Source organism: Haemorhous mexicanus, chromosome 7 (genome assembly GCF_027477595.1).
Source record: "Haemorhous mexicanus isolate bHaeMex1 chromosome 7, bHaeMex1.pri, whole genome shotgun sequence".
NCBI classification, from domain to species: domain Eukaryota; kingdom Metazoa; phylum Chordata; class Aves; order Passeriformes; family Fringillidae; genus Haemorhous; species Haemorhous mexicanus.
In genome coordinates, this window is record NC_082347.1 from 42,819,723 (window position 1) to 42,834,112 (window position 14,390).

Below are 14,390 nucleotides of genomic sequence, written 5' to 3' on the forward strand. Positions count from 1 at the left end.
AGGATTTCAGGGAAATCATACCTCCCCCCGAGTCCCAAGCTGATGTCTGATCTGCTGCTGATTTAACTGCTTTGCTTTCACCCAGGTAGCAATGATCTGTTGCTGTGCAGCAAGAGAGACTTTTTCATTAGGTTTGGCTCCAGTCATTGCCTTCAGGGCAAATTCACAAATCTAAACACCAAAAAGAGAAAAAAAAAGTGAAATACAGGAGAATGTGGAAAGTTTCTTGTATGGAACATGCTATGCATTAGGTATTTTTAGGTTATTGCACATGCATCTCTAAGCCTAACATCTGCTTTAAGCCAACCCAAGGCAAACAGAAGTTACAGTCCCCAGCCCCAAGTTGGTAAGGAGCTCCAATGTGCATTTGGGGAGGATTTGTGGTGACAGAAACTGTAAAAGAAGAGAGCTTTTTTTAAAAAAAACTTCTACTCTTGAATTTGGAGGAATTCATTCTGCTGTAATATATGACAACAGAATGAAAAGGACTACAAAAAATCAGGGGTTTGCACCTCTAAGGCTGCTTTGATATCAGGAAATCCACTAGGATCTACTGAAAAAGACTGGATTATATTTTCTTTTTCCTTTGTTGCAGCTTTTCTGCTACTCTCTACTGCTGTATCTTCTATCTTCTCAACAGGTTTTGACTTCGGAATCCAAGAAATAATTAGGCCTCGAGCCAAAGCATTGCATAACATCAGTAAAATTTCAGTACTTCTGTAGAAGAAAACAAAAATCAGAAGTGCATACCGCATCAGATCAAAATAAAAAGGCAGGAATAAAGTTATTGATTTCAAAAAGTAAGCATTACTTGAAAGTCTAGCTTTTTCATAGAAAGCAAAATTATGGATATTACCCAAAAACACCTGCCTGCTGGTAAAGCAGTTTACTGATTAAAAATACAAAACCCAGAATTAATTTTCAGTTAACATCAATTTTTCTCATATGAAAACAGGAACTATTTTCCAAAAAAAGTACCCTAAACAAAGCCCATCACATTTTTTATGGTTATCATGCCAATCCAGTGCCAAGCTGAAATTTTTGTGTTTTTTGGGTTTTGGTGTTTTGTTTGGTTTTTTTTCAGAAAACATGAACCTAATTATATCTAAGAGATTATTGCTAGTACATATTGAGGTAAGTATCAAAATAAATAAGCAGGTATTACCAGTCTTCATCTCTGCCCAAAGAGAAATTTTAATTTTATTCCCCAGTACTGTTAGAAGACCACCACTGTCTCTGGTGGTCTCTTTGTTGCTGGTCGTTACTCTGCCTAGTGGTGAGGTCACTCCCAACGAAGTTCCAAAATATCTCAGAATTTGTCCTATAGTCAGACTTTGACTAGAGTATCTACACCACAATGGTTGATCATTCTCCCACTGCATTTACTGCAGAACAGGATTTCTCTAAACCACTGTGGAATCCATGTTCCATTTTCGTGGTCTACTAATGAGCACATTCTCTTTATTTCTTTTGTTTTCTATTTTTTCATATTTCAGAACTAGTAGTAACCAGCTTACACTGGTTAGAACTATTTGCAATGAAATATCTTTACAAAATAATTCAAGATCAGAGAACTGACAGCAAGCAAATGCATGTTGAGCTGTCATGCAAATTCAGAGTCTCAGAGAATTTTCCCATTTTTCTGACTAACTTAACAAAATGCTATTTTGCATGCACATGTTGCTAGTCTACACTGAAGAGAAAGTAATATTTACTGGTCTGAAGTTAGCATGGCTTACAGTGTATAGTAGCAAAGAACAAACAGAAAGGACTAACACGTAATTTTCACAATTTATCTCCTGAGCTACTCTATATATCCCAAGACTCCTTCACTGCCAATGAAAGCCAGCAATAAATATTTCACAGCACAAAGTGACTTTCGATGTTTGCAATAATATTTTCTGTGTTCTAGAAAAAAGAGTATGTTCATATCCAAACATCTCAATTTACCCATTGTGCCCAACAGTCTTGATGGCTCGAAGAAGAGTCTGCAGATACTCAATAATGTCCCTCTGTCTTCCTGAAGAAATCACATGTCTGTTATAATTTAAGACATACACCACAGCATTGTGAACAATCCAGGCTTCATTCAATTCTTCTCCTATTTCAGCTGCACGTTGGAAGTTTTCCATGGCATACTGAGATAAGTTGTCTATCCATAAACTATAAAATTAGTACAAAGAAGCTGTTATTCCAAAGCTCCAACACTAGAATGAATTCTATCGTAACGTTAAATATGCCGTACTACCAGCAACAAGAACAAAAATTTAATTACTTTTCCGTTGCATTTATTAAGTTCTCATCCACTGACTTATATTTTATTTCAATGAGAAGATGGTTCAGAAAAGAAAGTACTACCGACATAAAATGACTAGTCTCTGACATTCAAATGCTATTAGCTTAAAAACCAGTGTCTATGGTTCACGTTTCATCCACATGTGCGGGTTTTTTAAATGAGTGTGTGAATCACCCATCAGTGCTAGAAATCAAATAACCATGTCAAGTCTCTACTTGAACATAGATATGAGTGAGGCATGCCATCTGAGAGTTAAGGACACATCTTTTTTACTCAAAACTGCATGTGTTGTTGCACTTACAGACATTTCCAGGTGCTTTGAAATGCTGTAATAGTTTTAAATAGAAGAACATTTTCTTCACAGTCAATGCAATAACTTTCAATAAATTTATTTTCTCTTTTTATTATCCAAATGTACAATTACTTTGAAAAAACAATACTAAAAATACAGTCTGGAATGATCATATAGAATTGCCATGGTGCCAAAGTCATAAATTCAAAAGCACAAACTGACAATGGGTATTACTATGTCAACAATGGTACAGGACACAGTACCAGACCAAAGTCCTTTTTTTCCTATGGGTTTTTAATCTTATTAGGTAAACTCAAAAATAGCTAATAGCAAATTTTGGAACAGAGTTCTCATCTTCTTTGCTCCTTGGCTCTGATCAGTTTATAATTTTTCCCATTCCACTGAACATTTGCAAGCAGACAGTGTGAGAAATTTACTTAATTTTCAGATTTCATGAACAGACCTATGGACACAGCTCTGCCATCCTGATCTCTCAGGACATGACCACTGTAACAGTAAGGCTGATATTACTATGAATGTGAACAGCAGAGAGTCTAAGCATCATCTTCAGAAATCTCTCTCCTCCTTCTTCTCCTTTGCAAGAAATAATCAGACTAGTAAAAAACAGTGCTTGCTATATTCTACTCTCCCAAACTCATTTCAGTTGATTGGATGGAGCACACTAGATTCGCAAACTGGAATAATTCATCATATGCATTCAGTACTATGAAATCATTATATGTATAGGAGCTATAAAGCAAGACAAAAAGAGCTTTTTGAATTGAGAAAACATATTTTTAAATACAGAATTTAATTATCTAAGTGTCAATGGACAACTATTTAATTATTTTTCAGCTTGGAACACTAGCTTCTAGTTTCAGAGAAACAAACGTTAAATGTAAAATAAAATCCACACTCCAGAATGAAAGGAAACCTAAGAAAAAATATTTCAAACTATTTTTTAGATCTTTTTTCCATTTCCCGTGACTACCCACAAAAATGAAGAATCTGGTGACAATTTCACTAAGGAGAAACAGTTTTTGCAGTTATCATCGGTGTCTCATATTAATGATCTGTTAAGAGTTCCTTGGTCTTGAAATGAGTTACAAAAAAGTACCTGTATGTTTTCCATTCTGGATCACTGTCAGGAAGATATGAAACGTATCCTGGACGACACTGGTTTGTAGCTTCTGGAGGTACAGCATGATCATTCAGTTTGACTCCCTGCAATCTTAATAAATGGACAGTTGCCTGAAAAGACACAAAGAAATAAATTCTCTACCCAGGTTATCATTGTAAAAACAGATTATTACTTCATATAAGTGCTGCTACCTCTTCAAAAACTAAAAAAAACACAAAATGTTTTTTCAAATGCTGTACAGGCATGTACAAGTATATTAAATACAATGCTCAGTACTTCATAAGCTTAAAATTGTCTACAGCTAATTTTACTAAATAACTACATGAAGCAAATCCCATAATTTACATATGTAAGTTTTTTAATCATGCTGGAACTTCATGGATCCAGAAATGCAACATCAGATGTCAAAAATTTACAGTAGAATCTCTTGTAAAGAAGTGTGATCAGCACTATAACTATAGCTACAGTTACTTTCACACAGTACTTTGATAAGGTTGCTTCATGAAACCACTTCTTCCTTTACTTCCTATGGAGATAGAAAATAACTACGCTCAAAATTCTGGTGCTTCAAGATTTGTATATAAAACAAAACTAAAAAAATATGAATGACAGTTATGTAATTTATTTACCTCTGCATTAATAAATCTTATTTCTGCTAGTATTCTGAATAAATATGCTTCAAAAGAAAAGGATTTAGCCTGCAGCAATGATTCTCCTGATGAGCTGCCACCTTGACCATCAATCATCACAGTTGCATTAGCTTTGTTCTTCTGTGCTAAAAATAAATCAATCCATTATTATTTCCATGCAAATCATCATCTTCATTTTTAAATTACAAATCCCTACATATTCTTAAATTCACAAGGAATAGTTAGCAAGAAAAGATTTAAAATTATGTCAACTAACTTTTGCATTTTTGCCATTTATTGCACTCAAAACCTGTTCTCAAGCAGTGCTGAATAATTTGTTACCTGTGATTTTGCTGCATTTCAATTTATTTATAATCTGCAATATTTGCAGCAAATAACTTGCTCCAGTCATAGTATGCATACTGAAATTTCAGTGTGAATAGACTCCACGGCCTCTAGTTCAATTTTATTGCCTAAGTGGAAGCGGAGCATAGAACTGGGTTATGCAGAGGCTAAAGTCTTTGTGCATTTGAATCATGGACCGGGTTGACTTTCTGGTAATGCACACATTGGTAAAGAGAAATTTAGTTTAATAATGAAGAGAAAGGGCTAAGATTGTTTTAATATAAACACAAAGTTTGTAAGAACACACCAGTTTCTATCATGATGCTTTTGGTGCCTGGTTGCCTTCAGTTTCTGGTAAGTGTACTTACTTTTCCCACATTTTGTTTGGAAAGAAGACAAAAGACTAAACATGGCTCTTTGAAGATGCAAAGCTTGTGAAAGAAAACCAGCAAACTGATGTGCTATTTTAAGTGGACTTTGGAAAAAATATGGAATAGGTTCGATTAACTTTGGCTAGTGAAAAGAAAAACCATTTCAACTATTCTTAAATGTGAGTTTTACAAATTCCCTGACAAAGCCATCTTTAAAAGCCAGTAAGCAGAGAGCGATTTGAAAGTGCTTTTCCCCAAGTTAAAAACCCTTAACATGCACTAGGTTTCCAGCAGACCCTCAAGGAACAAGGTACAATGTTGGATACCTCAGAGGAACCACTCACTAAGAGGGGATTAAAGGGTAAAAAATGTTAACACGTGAGCCTCATACAAAGTGACTAACACCCCATTTTTCTACAGCTCCATCAGACATGAATGATATGGACCTAGATGACCATGAGGGAATTTGCCTGTGTTCTTAAGACAGGCAGATGTATTTCATAGAAGTGCTTCTCCACAGCACTGGTGAAACACTTCAGGCCGCAGAGTATGGCTTCTACAAAAAAACATAATGACTGATTTCTAGATTTGGAAGTAGAAAGAATATTCCATGTATGCCAACATGCAGTGCCAGAAAAGAAACTCAGGGAACTTTGGGAATGCGAGGAAATAAAACAATATCATCTGTCTCTCTTTTTAGTAACTAAATAAATGATTAAAAAGTTCCTTACAACATTAGAAATTATTTGTCACTTACTTTGTTTATGCTTTGTTGCCTCCCTAAAAAAAATATCATCATACAAGAGGCAAAATCTACATGCTGCACGACAGACATCCCACACTTCCTGTTTACATGCAACTTTTGCCAAATCTGCCCAAAGTATAATTCTACCAGAGAAAAAGCATAAATAAAATTAGTTAATAAGCAGGATTAGGTTCCACAGTTCAGGACTGACAAAAATAATCATGTCAATAATGATGACCATCAGGAAAAAAAATTACATCTAATCAAAATAAATAAATGGAAGACTTCTTGTCAGTAAGAAAGGTTACACTATTACTTTATCTATTAAAAATAATCTCTTCAGCATACCAAGAGACAGAATTCTTCTCTTGGATGGTAATTCTACTAAAGTTTCAAAACAGGTGTGACAACCCTCATTTTCTATCTCATAAAGTAAACTAAATATTTCAAAACTAATGTTGAGAATTTAAAAATAAGGCTTGAAAACTAGTTTGGATTTAGAATATTTTAGAAAACAACTGCCTTAAAATTTCAGCACAGGAGTTTTTAGTGCAGCAAAAAGGTAGACACATCCTTTTAACTAAAGAATGACAATATGATATATAAATAGCCAAAATGAAACCTGTCATTTTTCTACAGACTAGTCTTTCTGACTCCCAGATGAACTACTTTGTTTTTTTACCAAAAAAGTTACAGCACATGATGTGTTTCCTAGGTACAAGGACTTAAGAAGACACTTGCAAGTACCAATTCTTCATCAAGTACAAGCCTTAACCCATGCATCCCTCTGCATGTTGGGCTCATATCAATGGAACAGGTGAGTTTAAGTGTGCATGTGAGAGAGATTAGAAACAGGGAAAGAAAAAAATTCTGCATAGCATGGAAATGTAACAGAGCTTTCTGAACAAGAAATTATACATATGCTTCAATATGCTGCCTTACAAGGTACCATCCACTAAAAACCTCTGAGACAGAACCTTTCCTCGTAAAGACTTCTACAAAAGATGAAAGAGACACTTCTGGTCTGTAGCAATTTACCTTTCTCTGCCATTTTCATTTTTTAAGTGTTTCAAATGTTCATCAACTTTCTTCACACTTTTAGTATGATGTTGGGCTTTTGCACAGAGGTAGCTTATTTGACTATTACTTTTACCTGAGAAAACTTGGTAAAGAAATAAAAATTAATGGTAGCTTTTTATATACTAGACATTTTAAAATCCACAAGAATGGCAAGGAATTAGATCTGTAATTCCTTGCTGAAACACTCAAAATCCAGCCCTTTTCTCATTTCTTCAAGCTTTCCCCAAACCAACCAACCAGCATAAAATCACGTAGTCTACCAACATCCGTTTAGAATTTTTCCTGTATCTTGAAATACAGTTGTCCCACCCAAAACTGATCTATGCTTGTTTAGCGTCCAAATATCTCAAACAGCCCTCTTTTCTGACAGGACACGTAGTGCTCTAGTTAGGGTCATTCAATAGCAAGTGAACCACGAAATATGTAAAGCACACACTCACTCTGAAAACAGAAAGTTTTTTATGCAACTGAAAAGAAAAAATAACCATATAAATCTGATGTTCTGTCCTATGTACATTTATTGTACTAAATTTGCATATGTATTTTCTTACTCCTTCAATGCACATGTGTAAGCTTGTGGCAACTTAATCATAGAAAAAGGAAAAACTCACTGCTTGGATGACAGCCTAAGAAACAACTGAAATTTTTCAGAACAAAATTTTATAAATATTATGTCAAAAGAAGTCTTGTAATAGCTTCAATGTTGCAATAATCTCACTCATTTTAAAGACTCAACCTGGAAGGCTAATGTGTGCTCAGATTTATTCTCAGAGGAACCTCAAAAGTAATTGTACAGTTGTCAAGTTAAATTTTAACAGCAAGGAGATGTCCATGATTTTAATTCTCTTCATTTCACAAATATGATAAATTTTATCACTTTAAATAATCTATGAAAATGTTTTCCAGCAACATAGTTTTCACATTCTTAAAAGGACTGCACAGAGTGGAATAGCTGATCTATAAATATGACTCTGGCTTGTAAGTGATTAGTTAATCAAGTCTGAAACAGGGATATGAAAGGTGAACTTTGTGGCCTGGCTGAACAGACAGCATGAGAGAGCTGCATGGTGTTCCACAGCACACACAGGCTTCTCTGGAGGCAACAGGACTCTTCCTGTAGCATTCCCCTCCTCCAGAACAATCTCTACTGCAGGAGCACACTGGTTTTACTCAAAGTTAGTACAATTAGTCACATACACACACTTGATCTATTGCCAAGATAGTGCAAAACATTTTAAGCAATCTGGAAAGTGTGTTCCCTGTCCACTCTTCCTCAACCAGAAGCTGTATAATCACAAACTGATTTTGTTTTTCTGTTTGGGGCATAAGGAATGTATCCATTTATGTTGCATGTTTCAGAAAGTAAATAATGAATTCACACCTAAATCTCTGTGCAAAACTAGAGCTCTCAAAGGCAAGATCTTAGAAGAGAAAAACAATTACAATATAGAAGGAATACTCAGTGTAATTAACACTGGGTATTATTACGTGAAATTTCTGAAAACACCACTTAAAAATGACCTTGGTTAAAAACATTCAGGAATTGTACATAGTGAAAACAGAACTACTTACAGCACACTACAGCACAACAGTAGGATTCAGAGGAATTTGGAGGGGAATCAACACCTTTTCCAGTATCACCATTCAACTTTTTTATCCCTAATGAAAATAACAGGAAGTCTGCCACAGAATTCAGCAGAACTATCACTTCATCTGTATTGCAATATTCCCTATGTGTTGCCACCAGATGTTGTCCAGCCTTTAAGAGTGTGCAAAGCAAAGTCAGTAACCTTTAGTTACATGCACATACTTTACCTTTAGCTTCATTTTCACTATCAAGGACTATTTGAAATGTGTCAGGGGCTAATGCAAGACCTGCATTTACCAGAAGTGATCTCTTTTTCCTCATATTATCCTTTTGTTTTCCCCTTTTAGCCTACATAAAGAAAAGAACTCATTGTCATAAGGCTCATTTTATATTCCAACTAGATCTTATTTACTAAACATTACAGAATACACATCATATAACTTGCAACTACCATAAAAATACCCACAGACTTGCCTATCTTTAGGTATCTTACACATCATTCTACAGGATGACTGTCATTGAAAGTGACTGTGGAACTTCTGTTGATATTCACATGATTACACCACAGATAATTTAATACAAAGTGCTGTTTCTGCTTCTCATGAATCTTTACAGTATATTTCTCAGTATACAACCTGACATTATGTTATACCTTTTCAAACAAAGAACAGAATTTATTCACAACCAACAGTAACATATCCAGTGTGCAGTAGCTAGGAATTGCTATAAAATAGAAAAAAATCCCAATCTGCTAAGAACTAACTAAAGTCAGAAGAGGCATGGGTTTTTTGAAGCAACATTTAAACTGAGTAAGCTTGCATGGAAAAGCATTTAAACCAGGAAAACAATCAGTTGCTAGTAGGATTTTTGTTCAGGTGCTAAGGCAGCACAACAGAATTAGATGCAGTAACTCTTGACAGTGCCCATATTGTGACTGTAGAGTATATTGTTTAGGGGCATTTGTGAGAGCCACATTATATTGATTTATCTCATAGCCAGCGAGGATGTTTAGCAATTGGGACACTGTGCTTCTCATTAAATAAAACTGTTTCATGCAATGAAATCCTAATTATTGACAACCGCTATTCTTTTTTTTGCTGATATTTCTGCTAATTAACAGCTCCCTGCCTTTCCTAATAAGCTTTGAAAGAATTGGGAAAAAAATCCTTTATTATGATCTTCGGACTGTGAAGCAGCACAACCACTTCAAGGCAACAAAGCAAAGACAGTTTGCTGAAAACAAACTGATGCTGGCTCTACTTATATGCAGTTCTACTAAACAGCTGTCTCTCCTCTGCTGGAATTTAATAAGCAAGCCTATTTCAGCTACAGACTTTGTTCTCCAGGCTTACCTGTTCAATCAGCATTACCGCCTGATCCTCTAGATGCACAGGTGACTCATACAGCATAGCGCTCAAACGGAGGCGCTGAAAACTCAGTCTTAGATGTTCTTGATACTGCCCACTGTTGTTCAGGTGCATAGCTTTTTGCAAATGCTCCAGAGCAGCGTCTAGTCTATCCCCATCTTCTTCAATACGAGCTATTTCCATATGAACTTGACAACGCAACAAAATCAACATGCTAAGGATTACAAATTTAAATGTAAACTGTTAAAATAAGGCACACTAAAATTCTGAGGTGAAACTCAGTAATTTAAAGTGACTCCAGTATTAAAACTGATATTCTCTTTTTAACTGACTCATTGCTTTAATTTTCACTATCATGCCTTTTTAACTGAAATTAATAAGAAAATTTAACTGTATATTATTTTCACTGACCCTGCAGGAGAAAGCAACCCATCTTGTGGACTAACTGGTCCTTACATATCTGTAGAACTCTTTTTCCTAGTAGTACTGCTTAGGCATGCAAATCAGGTGAGGAGGTTTTCAAAAGTAGTTAACTGACAGAGAAACTACAATGTGTTGGATAAGGACTTTTGACAAAAGTTCACTCTCTGCTCCTAACATTTAAGTAGACGCTAATACTCCTGAAACTCTAGCCCTGGTCATATTTGCTCAACTCTTTAAGATGTGGCTCACCTCAGGCATACACACTCACTCTAAGTACGGGCTCTATCCAGGTGTTGTTGACTTCACTCTATGAAGCCAGCCTGTCTTCACCAAAAACTGCATGTTCTCCAGTCTCGGGCACGCCTAGCTCCCTATCCACCACCTGCCCCAGGAGGCTGCTCATGACAGTTCAGACCTCTACATACTACTACTGATTATTTTCAGGAAGAAAAACAGAAAATCAGATAAATTAAAGCAATGTTATGAAAAAGAGAGAGAAGAAAGGTTTTCAAGGCTATCAAATATCATGCCATAGAACTAATGTATGTCCACATCAGAGCCAGCCTGACTGAGCAAGTAGCACCCTTTTCCCATGGACCAAAGTAGCCACAATTAATGCTGCTATCAAACCAAAAATTAAGACAGGCAAATTAATAGACACAAATTACTTCATTCAGTCTCCAGAGACAGTACCACATCAGAATTGAGGCTGAGTCTGCTGGATTGCTAAGAATATACACGTTACAAACCCTCAAACCCTAATCTCTCCAAAGTCTCCCTGCAGGCTTGTAGAGAAAAAATGCCATTACTAACATTTAGTACAAATTTCAAAGTTGTCTCTGCTGATCTTGAATTTTCTATATGAAAACAGAATAAGAGTACAATACTACAATATAGTGCTTTCATGCATGCGTATATCCACTCTTTATACAACTGAAAAAAAAATTTTAAAACACTGAAACTAGATTCCTCACCCTCCTCTGCAATACATGCAGCAGAAACCACCTACTGTCCTGCTCAAACGGCAGACTGGGTCAATTCTGACTCGCTCTACTGCAAAGGACCTTTCAAAAAACTATACAACATTGAAAATTACCTGTCAATCTCTTCAAGGACTTCAGCAACTGAGAGCAATGGCTTTCGTACATGTTGATGCAAATTGTGTTGTAGTAGTGGTAAGCACAGATTCCACTGGGTTGCACAAACAACCTGAATCACACCAGGATCTCCCAACTGAACTGCACGTTTTAACTTTAATTCAAGATTTTTGATCAATTTCAGCTGAGCCTACATACATGAAGAATTAATTAGCACCACTGCATTAATAAATGGAATTTCTTACATGTTCCTCCAAATTTTAATCTTAGGACTGTTTTCAGTAGAAAGCAGTCCCTCAGTCAGCAAACTTTGGAAAGTATTTATTTTAGATGCTCCAGGCTGCTATCATGTATTTCTGGCAGAAGTATGTCAGCTACTCCCCATTCTTAAGATAAACAAAAACTGATAATTGTGAATACTTGTGAATTCAGAAGGTTTAGCCATTTGCGTTTTTTTTTTCACATTCAGCTACAGATGCAGTACAAAAGAGGAAAAAAAAGAAATATTATGAATGGAATTTGCCATACTGTCAATTAAACTTGGTTCTTACTAAATCTAGAAGCCAATATTACCTAAAGTAACAGACTTGCCATTTATTACATTGTTTTTAGAGGTTATGCAAGTAAAAAAAAAAAATCAGAAAAAAAATCCAACAAAATCCCTCTCCAACTGCATACACTATAGACTTAAAGTTTAGAAATACCTAAATATCTTGTTTTACATTTTAGTATTAGTAGTGCTTCATGTTATGAAGAATTCATTAACAAGAAGGTTTTTTTCAAAAGGTGAGTGGAATTTCTGAACTCCAAAATGATAATAGTCCTAGATAGGAGTAAGTCTTTCCAATACCAAGTTCCCTTAAACATATTCCTACTTCCTACTGAAGGAACTTAAGGTGACTCTAAGAACTGGTCTAAACTGCTCATTGTAGGTATCTCTCTAACACCATTGATAATATTGAAATTTAGGCTTCTAACTTTGATGGTCTGAATTACAACTGAGCCAACCAACCACAGAAATTCAATAAAATCCTTCCTAGTGTGATCAGGAACAATCCACATTTTTCTGACATAAGAATTTGTATTAGATTGACCATAGCATACAATCACAGTTGAGATGGACTCAATGATCCCTAGTGGTCCTTTCCAACCCAAGATATTCCATGGAAAGAGATCCCATAAAGGCAAAAATATGAAAACATGCCTCAATGCTACCATCTTTGCCCTTGGAAAGCAATCTATTATGAACTTTTATGGTCAGTCAGAAAACTTAAGGGAGCAACATACAACTGTGGTTTATTTTTCTCCGTTTCCTTCTTGGAAGTCCAATCTAAAAGAGTATGAAGGTTAAGAGAATTCCTTATCAGTACAATGTAATTAACAGACACAGTCAAATGCAATATTCCACATTTAACAAATTAAAACTTTTACTTTTTTCTCAAATTTAAAGAATGTACCTCAACAACTCCTTTGGTATAAGTCACAATTTCTGTGCCATCTTTCTTCATTTCATATTCACATTCCAGACATTCTATCTCAATAAGTTTCCCTTGCTCCTACAAAGTATTAACACACAAAATATTAATTTTAATAATTAAAAAGAAATACCATAATGGTTAAACCCATGCAATTACAGTAACACAGCACTGTACTTTCCTACTGAAATTACCACTATACTAGCCAGTTAACTGCAATGATACAAAGGGAACAGAATTTCTTGTTTGAACTGCAGTCACTTGTTTCTCACTGGAAGCAAAATAACTTTTAAGCTGTTCATTGCCAGAATTTGCAGTAAGAAAAACAGTGTACACCTGATTCCTCCCATACTGTAATTTGATTTCAGTTCTAATAGAATAATAGAATCACAGAATGGTTTGGGTTGGAAGGGACCTTAAACCCCATGCAGTTCCAACACCCTGCTATGGGCAGGGACACCTTCCACTATCCCAATATGCCCCAAACCCCATCCAACCTGACCTCGAACACTTCCAGGCATGGAGCAGCCACAGCATTTCTGGGCAACCTGTGCCAGGGCCTCACCACTATCACAAGCAATACTATTTTCACAATATCTGATTTAAATCTGCCCTCTTCCATTTACTCATTAACGTTAACGTTATTAAAAGGGTACATGCTTGGAATAAACAGGCACTAGTCAAGACAGAAAGGATTCAGCTTGGTGGGCAGTGAAACTTATAAGTGAAAAATGAGATTAGACTTTTAACAGCTTAGGAAAGGGCTGACCATTAAATCGTATAAATTATATGTACGGATCATAGAAACACCTAAGTTAAGCTGTATTTGGGTTAAATTGGTGTAGTAAGGAAATTCAGACAGCCTCTTCATTCCTAATTCATTATGAGCTATTATAAAATCACTCAGCATGACCTTTGGTAACTGAACATTCCCACGACTGGAAAAGAGAAAAGAGATCGCGAAAAAATTAATGACAAATACACACTGAGATGGAATTCATGTTATGACTGAGAAATTTGCAAGTACTTAGCAAAAGACAAGGAACTGAAATTTTAACATAGATTTCCCTCACTCTACTATAACAAGAAATCACTGTCAAGTGATGCTGAACAATCAGAAGACGGTCACTTAAAAACACACTAACTCCAATGGAGAATGCTGAAGTAGAAACCAAGTTTCTCTGTTGCTGCCACACAACAGATATTTCCCACTACTGTCTACACAAATACTTAGATTAAATCCTTGTGAATCTTTGAGCTAGGGGATTTAAACACATCTTCCAGTGGAATGCTATGGATTTGTATATGATTTTAGACTGTCAGGAAATGTTCAGAATAATGTGCCTGAATCAGACACCTGGAATTAAAAAAAAAATTCTGTGAGGATAAGTTAAATTTTATCAGTAACTCTAAGTGGGATCATTATAATAGAAATTGGAGATTACTTACTAATCATACTCTTGCACAGGCAACATTTTAAAAACATAGAAAAAATTTACAGTTAATATTTATTTGCCAAAATAAAATGTACTGCTAATCAC

General features: G+C 35.5%; 1 protein-coding gene across 1 annotated transcript in view; it reads right to left on the reverse strand.

Annotated features, from left to right (window-relative positions):
* Positions 1–14,390, reverse strand: part of CFAP46 (cilia and flagella associated protein 46) — a 70,517-nt gene that overhangs the window by 45,671 nt on the left and 10,456 nt on the right. Inside the window, exons 10-20 of the mRNA XM_059852299.1 lie at positions 12,832–12,930; positions 11,374–11,564; positions 9,840–10,068; positions 8,715–8,835; positions 6,858–6,981; positions 5,832–5,962; positions 4,359–4,504; positions 3,706–3,839; positions 1,951–2,163; positions 513–717; positions 22–171 (exon numbers count right to left, since the gene is read on the reverse strand). Coding sequence (XP_059708282.1) covers positions 22–171; positions 513–717; positions 1,951–2,163; positions 3,706–3,839; positions 4,359–4,504; positions 5,832–5,962; positions 6,858–6,981; positions 8,715–8,835; positions 9,840–10,068; positions 11,374–11,564; positions 12,832–12,930 — 1,743 coding nt within the window. The remainder of the gene's footprint in view (positions 1–21; positions 172–512; positions 718–1,950; positions 2,164–3,705; positions 3,840–4,358; positions 4,505–5,831; positions 5,963–6,857; positions 6,982–8,714; positions 8,836–9,839; positions 10,069–11,373; positions 11,565–12,831; positions 12,931–14,390) is intronic.